Source organism: Plecotus auritus (assembly GCF_963455305.1).
Source record: "Plecotus auritus genome assembly, chromosome: 8".
Classification (NCBI taxonomy): Eukaryota; Metazoa; Chordata; class Mammalia; order Chiroptera; family Vespertilionidae; genus Plecotus; species Plecotus auritus.
In genome coordinates this window covers 119,008,436-119,022,815 of record NC_137782.1, presented here as the reverse complement: position 1 = coordinate 119,022,815, position 14,380 = coordinate 119,008,436, and the positions used below count along the sequence as shown (strand labels likewise).

Here is a 14,380-nt window from a genome sequence, read left to right as displayed (position 1 = left end):
ACCAGGTAAGGACACGAAATGAGCAATGTGAGCAAGTTTCCCCCAGAGTTATGTGGGTGCAGCACTTTGAGTAACCCTGCTCTCCAGCCAGCTTCTTGCAGCTGTACTTACAACAGATTTTAGCCTAAAGATTTTCAGATCCTGTCTACCATGCAACATTATGAGGACCTGTTTCCTGCAACTAAAAATAAGAGTGTTGCTCTGTGAACGCACAGTCTACATTCCACTAATTTTGGCCACCAACCAAGATGCAAGAAGCAGTTCAATGATTCTGAGGTATGCTGTTTAATTTACTTCTAATCAACCAGTATTCCTTTAATGTTGAGAATACATCATTACTAAGATTCAGCTGCCTCCTTTTTACATGTTTAAAAGTGTTAGGGCACCCTGACCGGTGTGGCTCACGAGTTTGATACCTGGTTGGGGTGCGTACAAGAAGCAACCCATAGATGTATCTCTCTCACATCGATGTTTCTCTCTCCCTCCCTTCCTCTCTCAAATCAATTTTTTAAAAAGTGTTAAGACAATTAATCCTGAGTCCTCAGAATAAAACACATTCTCCAAAACTAGACCACGCCCAGAACTACAGATGGTATTGCTAAGATTTCACTGAAGTGGCAAAGATGTTAAGATGGCAGCAACCCGTGCAGGGTCAAATCCAGAGCCATCTCCCCTCCCCACCTTCCTTACACTCTCTTCCTCCTCACTCCACTTCAGCCTAGCAGGCTTCCTACTGCTCCTCACACCCACATCCCCGCTTCCCCATCTCAGGCCTCCACCTGTTTCCTCTGCCTCCCTCAGCATTTTTATTTTGGTCTTTGTTGAAAAGTCACCTTCCTTGACCACCCTCTGTAAAACAGCATCCCAACCCCCAAGCCCTGTTACTCACTTCCCTTCTTTACTTCCGAGCACTCACTACTACTCATACATATGTGCCTACTGTCTGTTCTCCCCACTAGACGATTCCTAGAGAAGGGACCTAGAACATAGCCTACCCCGTAAAAAAGCACTTAAGAAATACTTGTTGAAGGAATGAACTGAAGAATGAATGAATGAATGAATAAATGAGTGAATGAATGAATGTACTGACCAGTGGCCTGCACCTAGATCCCCACAGAAAAGCTAATCCAAATTCAGTATGGTCCTAACAAGAGGCAGACATGAAGACAGAACCTTTCCAGGGATGCAGATATCACAACTACTGGGTGTGTATGGAGTGTCTACAGTATGCCCGGCACATGGAGAACAGGGATATGGATCCTTTTTCAAACAAGAATCACTTTGTGTATGTTGAGGAAGGAGATAAATGAAATCAAATGACTGTCCCTCCCACCACCACGGGGGTGGCAGGGGGAGCAACAGAACAACTGGATCCATTGTTATTTCCTTTTCTTTTTTCCAATTTATTTAGCAAGAGAGAGGAAGGGAGGGAGGGAGGAGGGAGAGAGAGACACACACACACATTGATTTGTTGTTTCATTTATTTATGTATTCATTGATTACTTCTTGCATTGAAGGGGAAAATAAGACATTTGGGGGGCTAGCTATCTGAATCTGTGCCAGTGACTTGCCTTCTGACGTACACCCTTGCTTGCTGATAGACTCCATTCTTACAAAATTCCTTATCTGTGATGCCTGTCCTGCCTTGCAAAGCCTGTTTCCTGGAATACTCCCATTTTACAGAGGCCATAAACCATGAACCATATACAATCCCCAGAGGGGCTGGCGCCAGTGCTGGCAGGCCTCTGGGTGTGGTCTCACTTTCCCATCCCAACTCGCGGGGAGGTGGGGGGCCTGCAAAGCCCACGTAGAGTCCAGAAGCCTGATCCATATTTTGGGGACAAAGGAACTAAGAGTATAAAGGGAAAGCTTCGTCCATACCCATCACTCAGGATTTGGAGACTGACTCCTCTGAGTCACAGCACTAGTTTCTCTGAGTGCCCGGCTGATTAATTCTCCAGCGCCGCCTGGCAGCTTATCTGCAAAGTATGTGCTCTTGAAACCAAAATGTGGGGTGTTCTGAGTCAGAATTTGTTGTCTTGAAAAACCAAAGAATGGATTCAAGGACAAAAATGGTTAGCGGGAGCAAAGTTTATTGAGAGAAGCCAGTCCTGGAAAAGGTGCAGCTGGGGTTCCAGGAGCAGCCAGTGTCCAGAGCTTCGGTTCCATGGTACAGTTGAGTGTAGTTCAGCATCCAAGTGAATTAAAGTTTATTAGTCCACGTGTACAGTCCCACATGGCCATCAGTCATGAGGGCCCAGGGGAGCATCCCCCTCCGCAGGAGCCTGGAACCTAGCACACTGGGGAGAGAAAGCACGTGCTTTTTTATATACATGCTTGCTAGCTTTTGGTTGGTTCCTTCAAATAATTCTGCCTTCATAACATCATGCCTCACTGTCTTGTGTTTGGTTATCTGCAAGCTGCTTGTCTTAGCAACACTTTAAAGTTCACAGCGCCCAAATGGGTTGCCTTAGTAACTGCCACCAGCTGAGTTCCCTGGTTCTACTTCCACCTCCCATGGTCCCAACCCTGTCTACCTAGCTTCCTTCTGTTTCCTCACCCAGACCAGAGATGGAACCCACAACCTTGGCATATCTGGATGACGCTCTAACTAACTGAGCTACCCATCCAGGGCGTTATTTTGTTTTTTAAGAAAAGAGGAAAGAGGTAATATACTTAACTGTCCTGCTGTTGGCTATTTGACTAGGGCCAAGTCACCTCTGAGGATGTTTGCTAATACGTAAAGAGCAGGGTTGGGTGAGAACACTTTTATCGCCCCTTCCTCCACTAAAATCGAGTCTCACGTACCTACTTTTCAAAGAACAGGAAACATAAAACTTAGCTTATTCAATGGATGCTAACACTTGATGGTCATTTAGGAGTCAGAAACAGGAAGCTGGAATAAGTAGAAGAAGATAGATTTAAAACGATAAAAGGGAAGACACAAGAGAGGAGAGAATGGAGGGGTGTGTGTGTGTGTGTGTGTGTGTGTGTGTGTGTGAAGGATAGGACTTTCTGGGAAAGAAGAGCTGGAAGGCAAAGAGAAAGGAGGAACAGAAGCTTTGCCACCATGCTTACCATATTCTGCTCCCTGGGGTGACAAGTTCAGAGGAACTCCTCTTTGCAAATTCAGATAAGCAGACCCAGCCACAACCAACCTCAGCCCCCAGCTTACAGCTACCCTCCTGAATCCAAAAACTGCCCCTCCCACAGGAGAGATTCCAGCCAGAGCACAGAAGGTTTCCCTCACCTGGATAAAAATGAACTGGGGGCTGGAAAGGGACCTCCCCCTCCCCCCATGCAGAACATAGTACCTGCATGATTTCTACCACAACATATAATATGAGGGTCTGTCAGGCAGGAGAGGGGGCTATCTTTAACTGGCCAATGCCAAGCTCTGGGTAAAACGCATCCTCTGAGGCCCGGGGCCGTATTTGCTGGCAAGGGTTCTTCCAAAGCACCTTGGTGTGGACGAATAAAAGAGGTTCTTTGGAAAATAACCTCAAAGGTGATCTGATCATAAATTCCTAACTGGGCAGGTCATGGTGCTTAGTCACACCCCAGGCCTGTAAGTTCTTCAGTGAAAGGTTTTAAGCCAACCCAGCCCACTGTTCCTGTGCGTCTAGGTCAGTGGTCGGCAAACCGCGGCTCGCGAGCCACATGCGGCTCTTTGGCCCCTTGAGTGTTCTAATGCCACTTCTTCAAAATAGACTCTCCCAGGCCGAAAACCGACTTCTGCACACGGGCCACGAAGTTTCAATCGCACTGTAAGTACATGCCCACACGTGGTATTTTGTGGAAGAGCCACACTCAAGGGGCCAAAGAGCCGCATGTGGCTCGCGAACCGCCGTTTGCCAATCACTGGTCTAGGTTAACACACCTTTGAAATATCAGAAGTAATAACCCTTTAAGGGGGTGTTAACCCTCAAGAGAGCACATAGTTTTGTTAACTATCCTATAATCCAATCCCTGCCTTGCTTTCTCCAATTGTTCTTATGTCCCCTCCTTAATTTCAAATGCATAAAAGAAGCTGCAAAACTGTTATTCTCCAGAGCATGTGAGATCTTGCTTCCTGGCATGCATTGTCAGTTTGGTTCAAGTAAACTCATAAAAATTCTCTACAGGTCTGGACGTTTCTTACATTGACACTGGTGAAGTACACTGAATTCATGCACGAACACCCTCAACTGCATCTGCATGTATTTTCAAAGTCACATTTTGCCTGGGAAGCTGCTTTCACAGGTCAGTTGTAGGCCTCGTCTAAACCAGGTCCATGTGTGGCTCAGAGATGGTTGACCTGAGGACAACCAGCAGGAGTGAAGTCTCGAACAGCAGCCGCCGCCGCTGCTGCTGCCACCACAGGCAGCTGAAGGAAGAAATCTTCCTGTCAGCTGAAGCCACACTGTTAGTGGTAGTCCACCTGCTTTCTGCCGATGCCAGAGGAAGCAAAGCCTGTTTGAAGAGAGCTCGGGTTGTGGGAAATGACTTCAGAACCGACCACCGGAAGGGCAGGTACTGAGAAGCCCCACCAAGGCCCTGATGCTAGACTGGCCGTAGCACCATGACCCGGAGGCTTCTGAGCTTTTAAACTTTATTTTTTGACAAAATCTCACACTTATGGAAAGATTGCAAGAAGAGTACAAAGAATTCCTTTACTAGTATACCCTTTACCCAGACTCCCCAACTGTTAACAATCATCACATTTGCCCTGTTACCATGTTCTATATATAACCCACATATTACTTTATTATTTAAAATATATTTTTATTAATTTTTAGAGAGAGAGGGGGGAAGGAAGAGGGATAGAGAGATAGAAACATTGATGACAGAGAAACATCATCCATCAGCTGCCTCCTGCACGCCCCCTACTGGGGATCTAGCTCGCAATCCCAGCATATGGTCTGACCAGGAATGGAACGAACAACCCTTAGGTTTCTGGGTTGACGCTCAACTGCTGAGCCACACCAGCCAGGTCACATATTACTTTTTTAACCATTTGAAAGTAAGCCGAAGACATGATATTTACACCTACGTATTTTAGCATTCCCTTATACAATAACCGCAGGCTATTGTTATAGATAAAAATCGGGAAATTACTTCTTCTTCAGTAGTGTTATCTACTCTAAAGACCTTACACAAATGTCCCCAATAGTCCCCCAAACAGTCTGAGAGCGAAAGCAGGATCACATGTGGCATTCAGCTGCCATATCTTTTCAGCTTCCTTTCATCTGAAACAGTTACTTTATCTTTCATGACACAGGCATTTTTTGAAAAGTACAGGCCGATTGTTTTGTGGAATGTCCCTCCTTTGAGGTTTGTCTGTTTCATCATGATTAGATTTGAGTTGCCCATTTGGGGCAGAAATATCCCAGAAGTGATTCTGTGACCTTCTTGATGCGTTTTTCTGAGGACACATGATGTTGATCTGGTGTTAAATTGGACTGATGGGTTAAAGTGGTGTGAGGCAGGTTTCTGCGCTGTCAAGTTACAATGTCCCTTTGTAATTAATAAGTAACTTGATGGGAGATAATTAGAGACTAAGCAAATATCCTGCTCCTCAACAAACCTACTTGTTTTACCACCCACTGGTGGATTCTTGCCTGGATGAGGATAAGATTCTGTGTGCGGTCAAACAAGGTCAAACTTCAGGGGGAATACAGGAATGGTCCCAGTGGTCGCTGATGAGCATGCGAGATTCCTCTATCGACTTAATTCAAGTAACTCCAGGTTGTGTCCACTTTTAGCTAATAAGAAAAAACACCATCTCTGGATTTGCTCGAGAGCAGCCACGAATATGCCAGTTTCTCTCACGGTGAGCCATGCCTGCTGGGAACTCAGCCCTTCAGTTCACTAAGTGCCCAGAGGGTGCAAAAAGGGCCACCTGAGAGCTAACCATGCGCGCACTGAAGCCCAGGTCTCCAGGGGCAACGCTGAGGGCGCAGCTCCGTGATTGCTGGCCCACTGCGGCAAGGCACGGGGAGCTATATTTAAAAACAAAACTGCCAACTCTCCACCACCTTATACTGACGCACAACCAAGTTTGGGAACTCTGATTTCGCTTATTCGAGAAACGTTTTTTAAAACTCTGTTATCACAAAGATAGAAGCCAGAAATTATGTAGAAGCAGAAAGAACACTTTGAAATCACCTACTGGTTGTTAACACTAAAGCCCAGTGATGTCCAGTTAACATTCCAGTCCATATTCTAGGGTCTTTTCTCTTTGCACATGCATACTTTATCAGGATGGAGATCGTGCTGCCCTACCAGCCTTCTTCAGGCAGGTCTGTACTGGACAATTAAGGAAAAGGATTTGAATGTCTCAATTCTTCCAAGGATGGTCTGAATTTAAATTCATTTCAGAGGCAAAGGAGAGAAGTTATTCATAACATGCAATGGCTGCCTTAGCGTATTAGGGCTAAATTCTCTTGTAGAGCCCAACTCTACAAGGGCTGGTCTGTACTGTTGTGTAATTTGTTGTTTACCTAGTAATCCATTAAATAAGCATTTAACAAGCACTTTCCACACACAGGCCTGGGAGTATAAAGATAAACAAGACATGGCTCCTTTCCTCTATAAATGAAGAACCCAGGCAGGGAGAGTGAAAAGCACCTAAATACCCCAAATATTGACTAACACCATGAGCGGCTAGTGCCTACTAGCTTCATCTCAGGAAACCAGGGAGGCTTTGCTGGGATGATGTGTAAAAGGGTCCTTGAGGGACAGAAATAGAAGAGGCATTCCTGATGGTAGGAAGGGCATGCCCAATGCCCAGAGAGGCGTGCTCTGGCCAGATCACAGGGAGATGCGACTAAGAAGGAACCAGGCCTCCAAACTGGCCCCAAAGGAGGCCCTGGGCGGCCGCAGTGGTGAGCTCACCGTAGGACAGTGGTCGGCAAACTCATTAGTCAACAGAGCCAAATATCAACAGTACAACGACTGAAATTTCTTTTGAGAGCCGAAAACCGACTTCTGCGCATGGGCCACGAAGTTTCAATCACACTGTACGTGCGCGCCCGCACGTGGTATTTTGTGGAAGAGCCACACTCAAGGGGCCAAAGAGCCGGATGTGGCTCGCAAGCTGCAGTTTGCCGACCACTGGTCTAGGACAAAGGTGACCAAGGGAGAGGGTGGGCAAGGGGCTGCTGAGATCACTGCAGCCAGAGGGGAGGGGGGAGCAGAGCCAGAGCAGGGACAGCAAGAAGGCGTACAAGAGACGTGCAGGAAGAAGATGCTGCAGGACTTGGTGACTGAGCTGGCAGGGGCTGTTCTTATAGCACCCAGTCAGCCGAGATCAGCTGCATAATAACCAGTTCAGGCCACTAATGGGGGGAAAAAAGAACATGCTAGAAGGCTCCACATACTGCCACCATTCTGAGATGATTTAACAGCAGAGGAGGGGCCAGAGGAAAGAAGACATGACATTGAGGTAAACTGAGGAAACTGCTCATTGAACTGCCCCTTCTCTTGGGGTCCTCCGAGCTCTAACAAAAGGCCTTGGATTATAGCTCTGGCGGTGGCCCCGTAACAGCAAACTGCATACGCAGAGCATGCTACAGGGGAACGAGTCTGTGGCAACCCCATGACAGCCACAAAGAGAGCAAAATCTAGAAGCTACCTCTTTACTGAAAGATTTCACTCTTAATTGATGGGAAATATAAGTAGTCGGGCTGAATAAATAATTCTTAGTGAGAGAAAGTGAATGTTAGTAGAATTAAGAATTAACAAAAGCCACTCTGGGACCCAATACAAGCAGCCTCCACCGTAGGGACCTTCCCCAAACCTGAGTATAATGGGAAACACAGGGAATGAGATCATGGGACAGAATGTATGCAAATTCTAAAACAACCAAGTGTGGGACTAGGAAGTGACGTCACTACACAGGACCTCAGTAATACTCCTCAGGGAGTACCTGGATAGGTGGATGGCTAAGGGAAGGGGGAGGATTGGACAGGCAGTTTATGCAACAATCTGGTATTGAATAATCCTATTTTCCTATAGGAATGGAAGAACCAGACTGGTTATATCAAACTCCAAATCAGCAAGTGGTAATGACCCGGCAAAGGGACAGTCACTGGCAACAACTTGGAGTTTGACAGGCCCTGGCAGTTGGGAGCCTGAAGGAGAGGGAACAATCAATATAGGAGACAAAGGAAAGTCCTGTTAGGGCCACTCCAAGCTCAGAACAAGTGGAACATGTTTGAATTTCTGAAACCAACAATGTGTATTTAGGTCTGTAGAAGGTACAGCTAAAACACCCAATTTCCTTTTATAACCCAAATATACAGCTCTTTTACTCTTTGCTCCAAACATTTGGAAAAGCAGCATTTGGGCAGGCTCCCAAACAGGCATACCTTCATGCACAAACCCAGTTTTCAATCACGTGTGGAGCATGCACCTGGGGGTATAGAAATAAGCAACACGGACAGCCTCTTTTTCGAAAAGCTCTCACAATCTCCTTTTTAAAAACTGGACAAGTAGATTTATGACCAATGTCATTATGTTCATAGTATTTCTTCTTAACTTACTCTACACCGGACATGAAGGCAGTGTTAGGAGATATTTTAGATTTGGGGTACGTGTGTATGTATGTGCCTAGGAGGGGGCTTAGAAAAGGCTCCGCCCAGGAAGGAATGAGTAGGACTTGAAGGGGGTGGGCAGGAGAGACAGGTGCCACCTGAGCAAGGACAGCAGGCACAGAGGATAAAAGTTCCCATTAGAGTGTCTGCAGATGCAGCCCAGGAGGACACAATGTACTGAGAGAGGCTAGAAAAGGAAGCAGTGCAATGGCGGGAGGGGATTTTATCCCAAAAGGAGCAACTCAGGGAAGGGAGAATTGAAAATGGAATTGGATTTTGGAGAGACTTCTCTTGAGGCTGGACCGGTGACGGAGAAGTCCTCTTGCGCACTGAGATGAGACAGGGGGTGTGCCTGGGAATGCAAGACCTGGACCAGGGAACAGAGCCATCTCACCAACCTCAGCTACACCCTCCCAAGAATCTCCACAGGAGCCTTTCTGAAGGGTGGGGTGGAATGCACTAGATGCTAAGAAGATGGGAAACATTTACCTCATCTACCCCCTGCAGGCCAGACTGCCCCAGTCTGAATCCCAGCTCTCTAGAGTTTCTTAAGTTCTCTGAACCTTAGTATCCTCATTTGTAAAATTGGGGGTGACAATGGTACCAAACTCATATGGCTTTTGTGAAAATTAAATGGGCTGACATATATAACATGTCTAGAACAGGTGAGGATAAAGTGAGTGGGTATTTACCCCTTTTCCTGTTTTACCTATGTTTTGTAGCATGAGCATTTATTGCGGGGGAGGGGTTATTTAGCATCAAGATTGTCACAAAGAGCCCACTCTCTTTGCCAACCACAAAAACACTGCTAGATTACCATGACTCTAGAGTCACTTGGCAGATAACTGAATCTCATGGTTGTTAGCTCTCACTCTTCCCTTTTTCAAGACAAATCAGCTCAATGTTTACTGGCTAAGATTTAGAGCTGTGCTGTCCACTAACCACATGTGGTCGCTGAGTACTTCAAATTCGGCCAGACCAAATTGAAATGTGCTCTACATAAGTGTAAGATACACACCGGTCAGGCTTTGAAGACGTAGTTGAACAGAAAATTGTAAAATAGCTCATTAACAATTTTTATAAGTTGATTTGGCAATATACTGAACATACTGGGTTAACTAAAATATATTATTAAAATCAATTTCACCTGCTTTTTAAAAAATTGCTTCCTTCTCATCCATTGGATTTATTTTAGTTGCTATGTTCCTAACTTCTTAATTTAAGTGATTAGCTTGTTAAGTCCTTTTTTCTTGCTAATATGAACAATTAAGATTGCATATTTCTCTCTAAATACTGACTTAGTTACATCCCACAGTTTTTTTTTGTTTGTTTGTTTGGTTGGTTGATTTTTCTTATTAATCCTCACCTGAGAACATTCTTCCATTGATTTTTAGAGAGTGGGAGGGAGGGGAAGAGACACAGAGAGAAACATCAATGTGAGAGACACACATAGATTGGTTGCCTCCTGCCCTTGCCCTGTCCGGATCAAGCCTGTAACTGAGGTACAGGCCTCTGACTAGCATCAAACCCACGACCCTTCAGTCTGAGGGCTCTATCCACTGAGCCAAACCAGTCAGGGCTCCCACAGTTTTTTTAAGTGTACAATTCATCCAAAAGTTTTAACATCTATTTTCATTATTACTTCTCTATCTTTCAAATGTCAATACTTTCAAATTCAAATTTTTTAAAAGTTTAAAAATTATCTCTTAAAATTGTCATATAATTTAGTTGCATTGTGTTCAGAGAGAACTTTGCATAATACTGATTATTTTAAATATGTTAGAACTTATTTTATGACCTGGTGTGTATACTCAATTTTTGTGAAAGTATAATCTTCGCTTGCTATCTCTCTCCCTCTCCCTTCCTCTCTGAAATAAATTAAAAAATATATTTTTAAAAATTGATGTTTTTATCTTCCTGAAAAATTCAAACTTTAATTTACTTATTTCTTTTAAAATTTTTAAATGTAGCTACTTGAAATTTTTAAATTATGTGTGTGGGTTGGGTTATATTTCCATTGGACAGCGCTGGTCTAGGGAAGGATAAGCAAGAAGCCTGCACCAGCCACCAAATCCTGGATGACTAAGGATTTTATTACTGAAAACGATAAGCCAAGAGGAGTGTATTGACGGCCTTGATAAAGTACCACACTCTGTTCTCCTCCCTTGCTGCTGCCCTCTAAATAGGAAATGAGAACAAGATGTGAAAAGCGGAATGGAGGTGAAGAACAGATTGAAGAGGATCAAAAAGCAGGAACAACACAAGCAGATGCTGTGGAGAGAGGGAGGCCAGGGAAGAAGGAACACTATATGTGTAATAGAAAAACTGCTCCAGCTCTAAATGTAACACATATAAGCCTTTCATTTAATTATGAAAATGACACCTAGTCTTTAAAAAAAAGCCTTAACATTCAAAAGGAATAACTCCTATTTAATCAAAGTAGACTTTTAAAATTTGTTTTCATCAATTTTCCTTCTTTGAATGAATTAAATCATATACAATATTTAACCACTATGATTCCAGATAGTAAAAACTTAAAGGGAAAGGGGGAAATTCATGGGTATAGAAGTTGATGAACCATTCAATCACTTAATCCTGGCTATTTTTCCATGGCATGTAAGAAGAGAACAAAAATGTCTTGTATGGTCTCAAAAGACAAAACAAGAAATGGGCTTTTTCTTTAGGGCAAAGATTTTCAACCTTTTCATCTCATGGCACACACAAATTACTAAAATTCTGTGGCACAAACAAAAATATATTTTTTGTCAATCTGATCCAAAAATATAATTTTCATTCACACCAGATGGCTATTATTGTGTTGGCTGTTGTACTTTTTTGTCAATCTAAGGGAAAAGAGGTCAGTGCCCCTGACTAGTCAGGAATTGCATGTTTTAAAAAGTAGAAATTCAGAGGAGCAGGGAAGGCAGGTCAGAGAAGTAGAAAACAAAGTATAGAAAGTTCAATGTTATAAAAACTAAAGGAAAAGAGGTTCCCAGTAGCCTTTGCAGTTAGAGGCAAGGGAGCTGAGACAGAGAAAAGCAGTTTGGCCAGGAAATTCTTCCCTGGAAGACAGGGACTCTTGGAGCTAAAGGGTTCCCACAGCTCAGCCTGTGCTGCTGCCTGACCCAGGGGAGACTGGGGCCTAGAAGTGACTGCTCTTGCCGAGAACATACAGGGTTCAGCCAGGTAGGAACGGATGTGATTCCTAATCCAAATCCTGCCTCAGGCATCTTGGTGAAAAGTGGCGGTGAAAAGTGATGTTGCGCTCATCATCTACTAGTGAGGAATTACCAATGTATTTACTAAAAAGTTGGAATAAAATAGCTTTATCTGTAGCTCTCAAAGCTGAGTAAGCACGCACCCATCCATCCATCCATACGGGAGCCCCATAAAGATATGAAGACTGAAAGGGCATCCAGGTAATTCACATTCTCTTTCATTGTCCATTCACTTCCCAAGAGCCAACCTGCTTGGATAAACGTCCCTTATTGCTGACAAATAGCCCAGCAAGGAAAGCAAGGAAGAACTGGAGGAGGCAAATCAAAGAACAAAGGGTTTGTTCTTACTCTGCCTTGAAAATATCTTTAAAATTCAATACCAATCTGTTTTGATAACAAGGGACAATTTGGTAGTTTGTGGCAAAATTATAGGCATTTTCAAAATAAAGTCATAAATGTAAGTTTTTAAGAATTTATGCCTGTCCGCCTCTCTTTCCCTCTTCCGTAAACCCCTTCATGCCTTCTTATCTCACCCACTTCTTTTTTTGCCTGGAAGAAACGGCTACCAATTATGAGCATGGCTCACTTCATCTCACAGGAGCAGCAGCGCTCATAGAATGAACAGACATGTAAAAAGACCCACGACATTTGGCTACAGTGCTCTCCTAGCTCACAGCAGCCTCTCTGCCCAAGCAAGCACTGGCGGGGATTTTGGTGATTCCCAGCTCTACCAGGAGGGATGTGAAAAACCTTCTTCAAAGCTGTCAACTTGCAGGATTATGCAAGTGAAACCACAACCCTTGTTGAGTCAGTGCCCTTCACTCAACAGACAAGGATTCCTCTTCCACAGTTTCAGGACATGCATCCTTCTGAGGAAGAGGAACAGCAATCACAAGCTCAGAGTAGATGAGTCTCCTTCCTCTTTATAACCCCAAACACCTAGCACCGTGCTTGGCACAAAGAACAGGCTACCCACAGGTGCCAGATAAAGCACAGCATGTAAAACCATTTTCTCTTTTAAACAAAAGAGCAGAGGTCACATAGTACATGAATTAAGACACGAGGACATAAAATTAGTCTTTCAAATCGGCTGGTGATTCTGCAGCACCTTCTTCACTCCTAAACACATTTTGCGGCCAGAAGCATGGAACCATGGGTCTGGAAGTGACCTCGACCAGGAGCAGGTCAAGCCTCCCAGTAGAGACCGGGAGACTGAGCCCCACAGGGACACAGATGTCGGCCAAGGTCACCCAGCTGGTGTGGGCTGGAGGTAGAACCCCGCCTCTCCCTATTCGCCCAGCTCCTCAGAGATGCTCTCTGAAAACCTGGTGTCACTTACACACTTAAAGGCGCATAATACATGCATACCCAGGTCAAGCCACTGCTTACAATTCAGAAGAAGCCAAAGATCACCAAAACATGTCTCTTCCGCAGGGCTGGACGCAGAGTGGGGGCAGGAAAGGTCACTGGCGAATTTCTACCCGCAGACATCACACATTACGCCTTCCCGATGGGTGCAAAGGGTCGTTTCCCCGGAGCTACTAGTTACCTTGTAAAAAGGGTCCCACAAGCCCGTTCCCGGGAAACGAGTTAACTCGGCTCTGCTGGCTGGGAAGCTTCCAGCAATGAATTAAACGCCGAGCCGCTGCAGAAAGCTGGGGGAAAGGGCCACTGCGGCTGGACTCCACAGCCCCGCCGTTCACCCCTGCGCCTCCACAGCAGCGCCCCACGTCCGTCCACACGGCCCGAGCCCACGTCTCCGGAAGGTGCGTCTGGGGGAGCCGTGCCCCGGGCGCTGTCCGCGGGGGCGGGGGCGGAGCCGCCAGACATAGCCAGGCGGGGGCAAAGATGTATCGCCACCGCCGCCCCCAGCCCGTGGGCCCCGCTGCGCCCAGGAGAGGGCTGCGCCACGTACCTCCGCCGGCAGGTGCCGCCGCCGCCGCCTCGGTTCGAGCCAGCAGTGGACGCCGCTTCACGCCGCGGGCCTCCTTCGTGCGCATACTAGGGAGCGGGCGCCGGCCCGCAGCCAGCCCTCGGCCCCGCGCGCCCGCCCGCCCCCGGCGCCGCGCTCGCGCCCATTCAGTCCTGGACAGTCTGCTCGCCCGCGCGGATGCGGAGGAGGGGCGTGGGGGCGGGATGCGCGTCACGGGGGGCACGGAGGCCAATCGGAAGGCGCGAAGGCTACCGCGGCGGCCCCGCCCCCCGGAACGCACAGCCCCTCCTCCCGGCGATGTTTGGGGGAGCTGGGCACCCCTACTTGGACTCACCCACTCACCCAGGGCGGTGGGCAGGCTGTCCTACTGTCTCGAACTCTGCGCTGCGGATAGAGGGTGGAAGGAACAAAAGATGTATTCCGTACTGCGCCGAGGACTCGTAGGTGCGGAGCCAGTGAATGAAGGGGCTTTACATAGTCGCCTGCTTGACTCACCAGCAGCCGCACCCCAGGCCGACACTGGTCCTGAGCTTCCGCGGCCCTCCAGACCAGCACCGGCACCACGGGCACGTCTGGGAACTTTTGGAACAGCCTTCCAGGTATAGGATAATAGAGAGAGACGATGCTGATTATCCGCCAGCTTTACAGATGGG

General features: G+C 46.3%; 1 protein-coding gene across 3 annotated transcripts in view; it reads right to left on the bottom strand.

The window, feature by feature from the left end:
* The window catches only part of ST3GAL5 (ST3 beta-galactoside alpha-2,3-sialyltransferase 5), a 56,073-nt gene extending 42,180 nt beyond the window's left edge, over positions 1–13,893 (bottom strand). The window contains exon 1 of one of the 3 annotated variants that reach the window (XM_080685118.1): positions 13,710–13,893. In XM_080685118.1, the coding sequence (XP_080541244.1) occupies positions 13,710–13,794 (85 nt within the window). In that variant the 5' untranslated portion in view covers positions 13,795–13,893. Of the gene's footprint in view, positions 1–13,183; positions 13,614–13,709 lie in introns of those variants that run through there. The other 2 variants (XM_080685120.1, XM_080685119.1) reach the window with 2 other exon arrangements.
* Between the last annotated feature and the right edge of the window lie 487 nt (positions 13,894–14,380).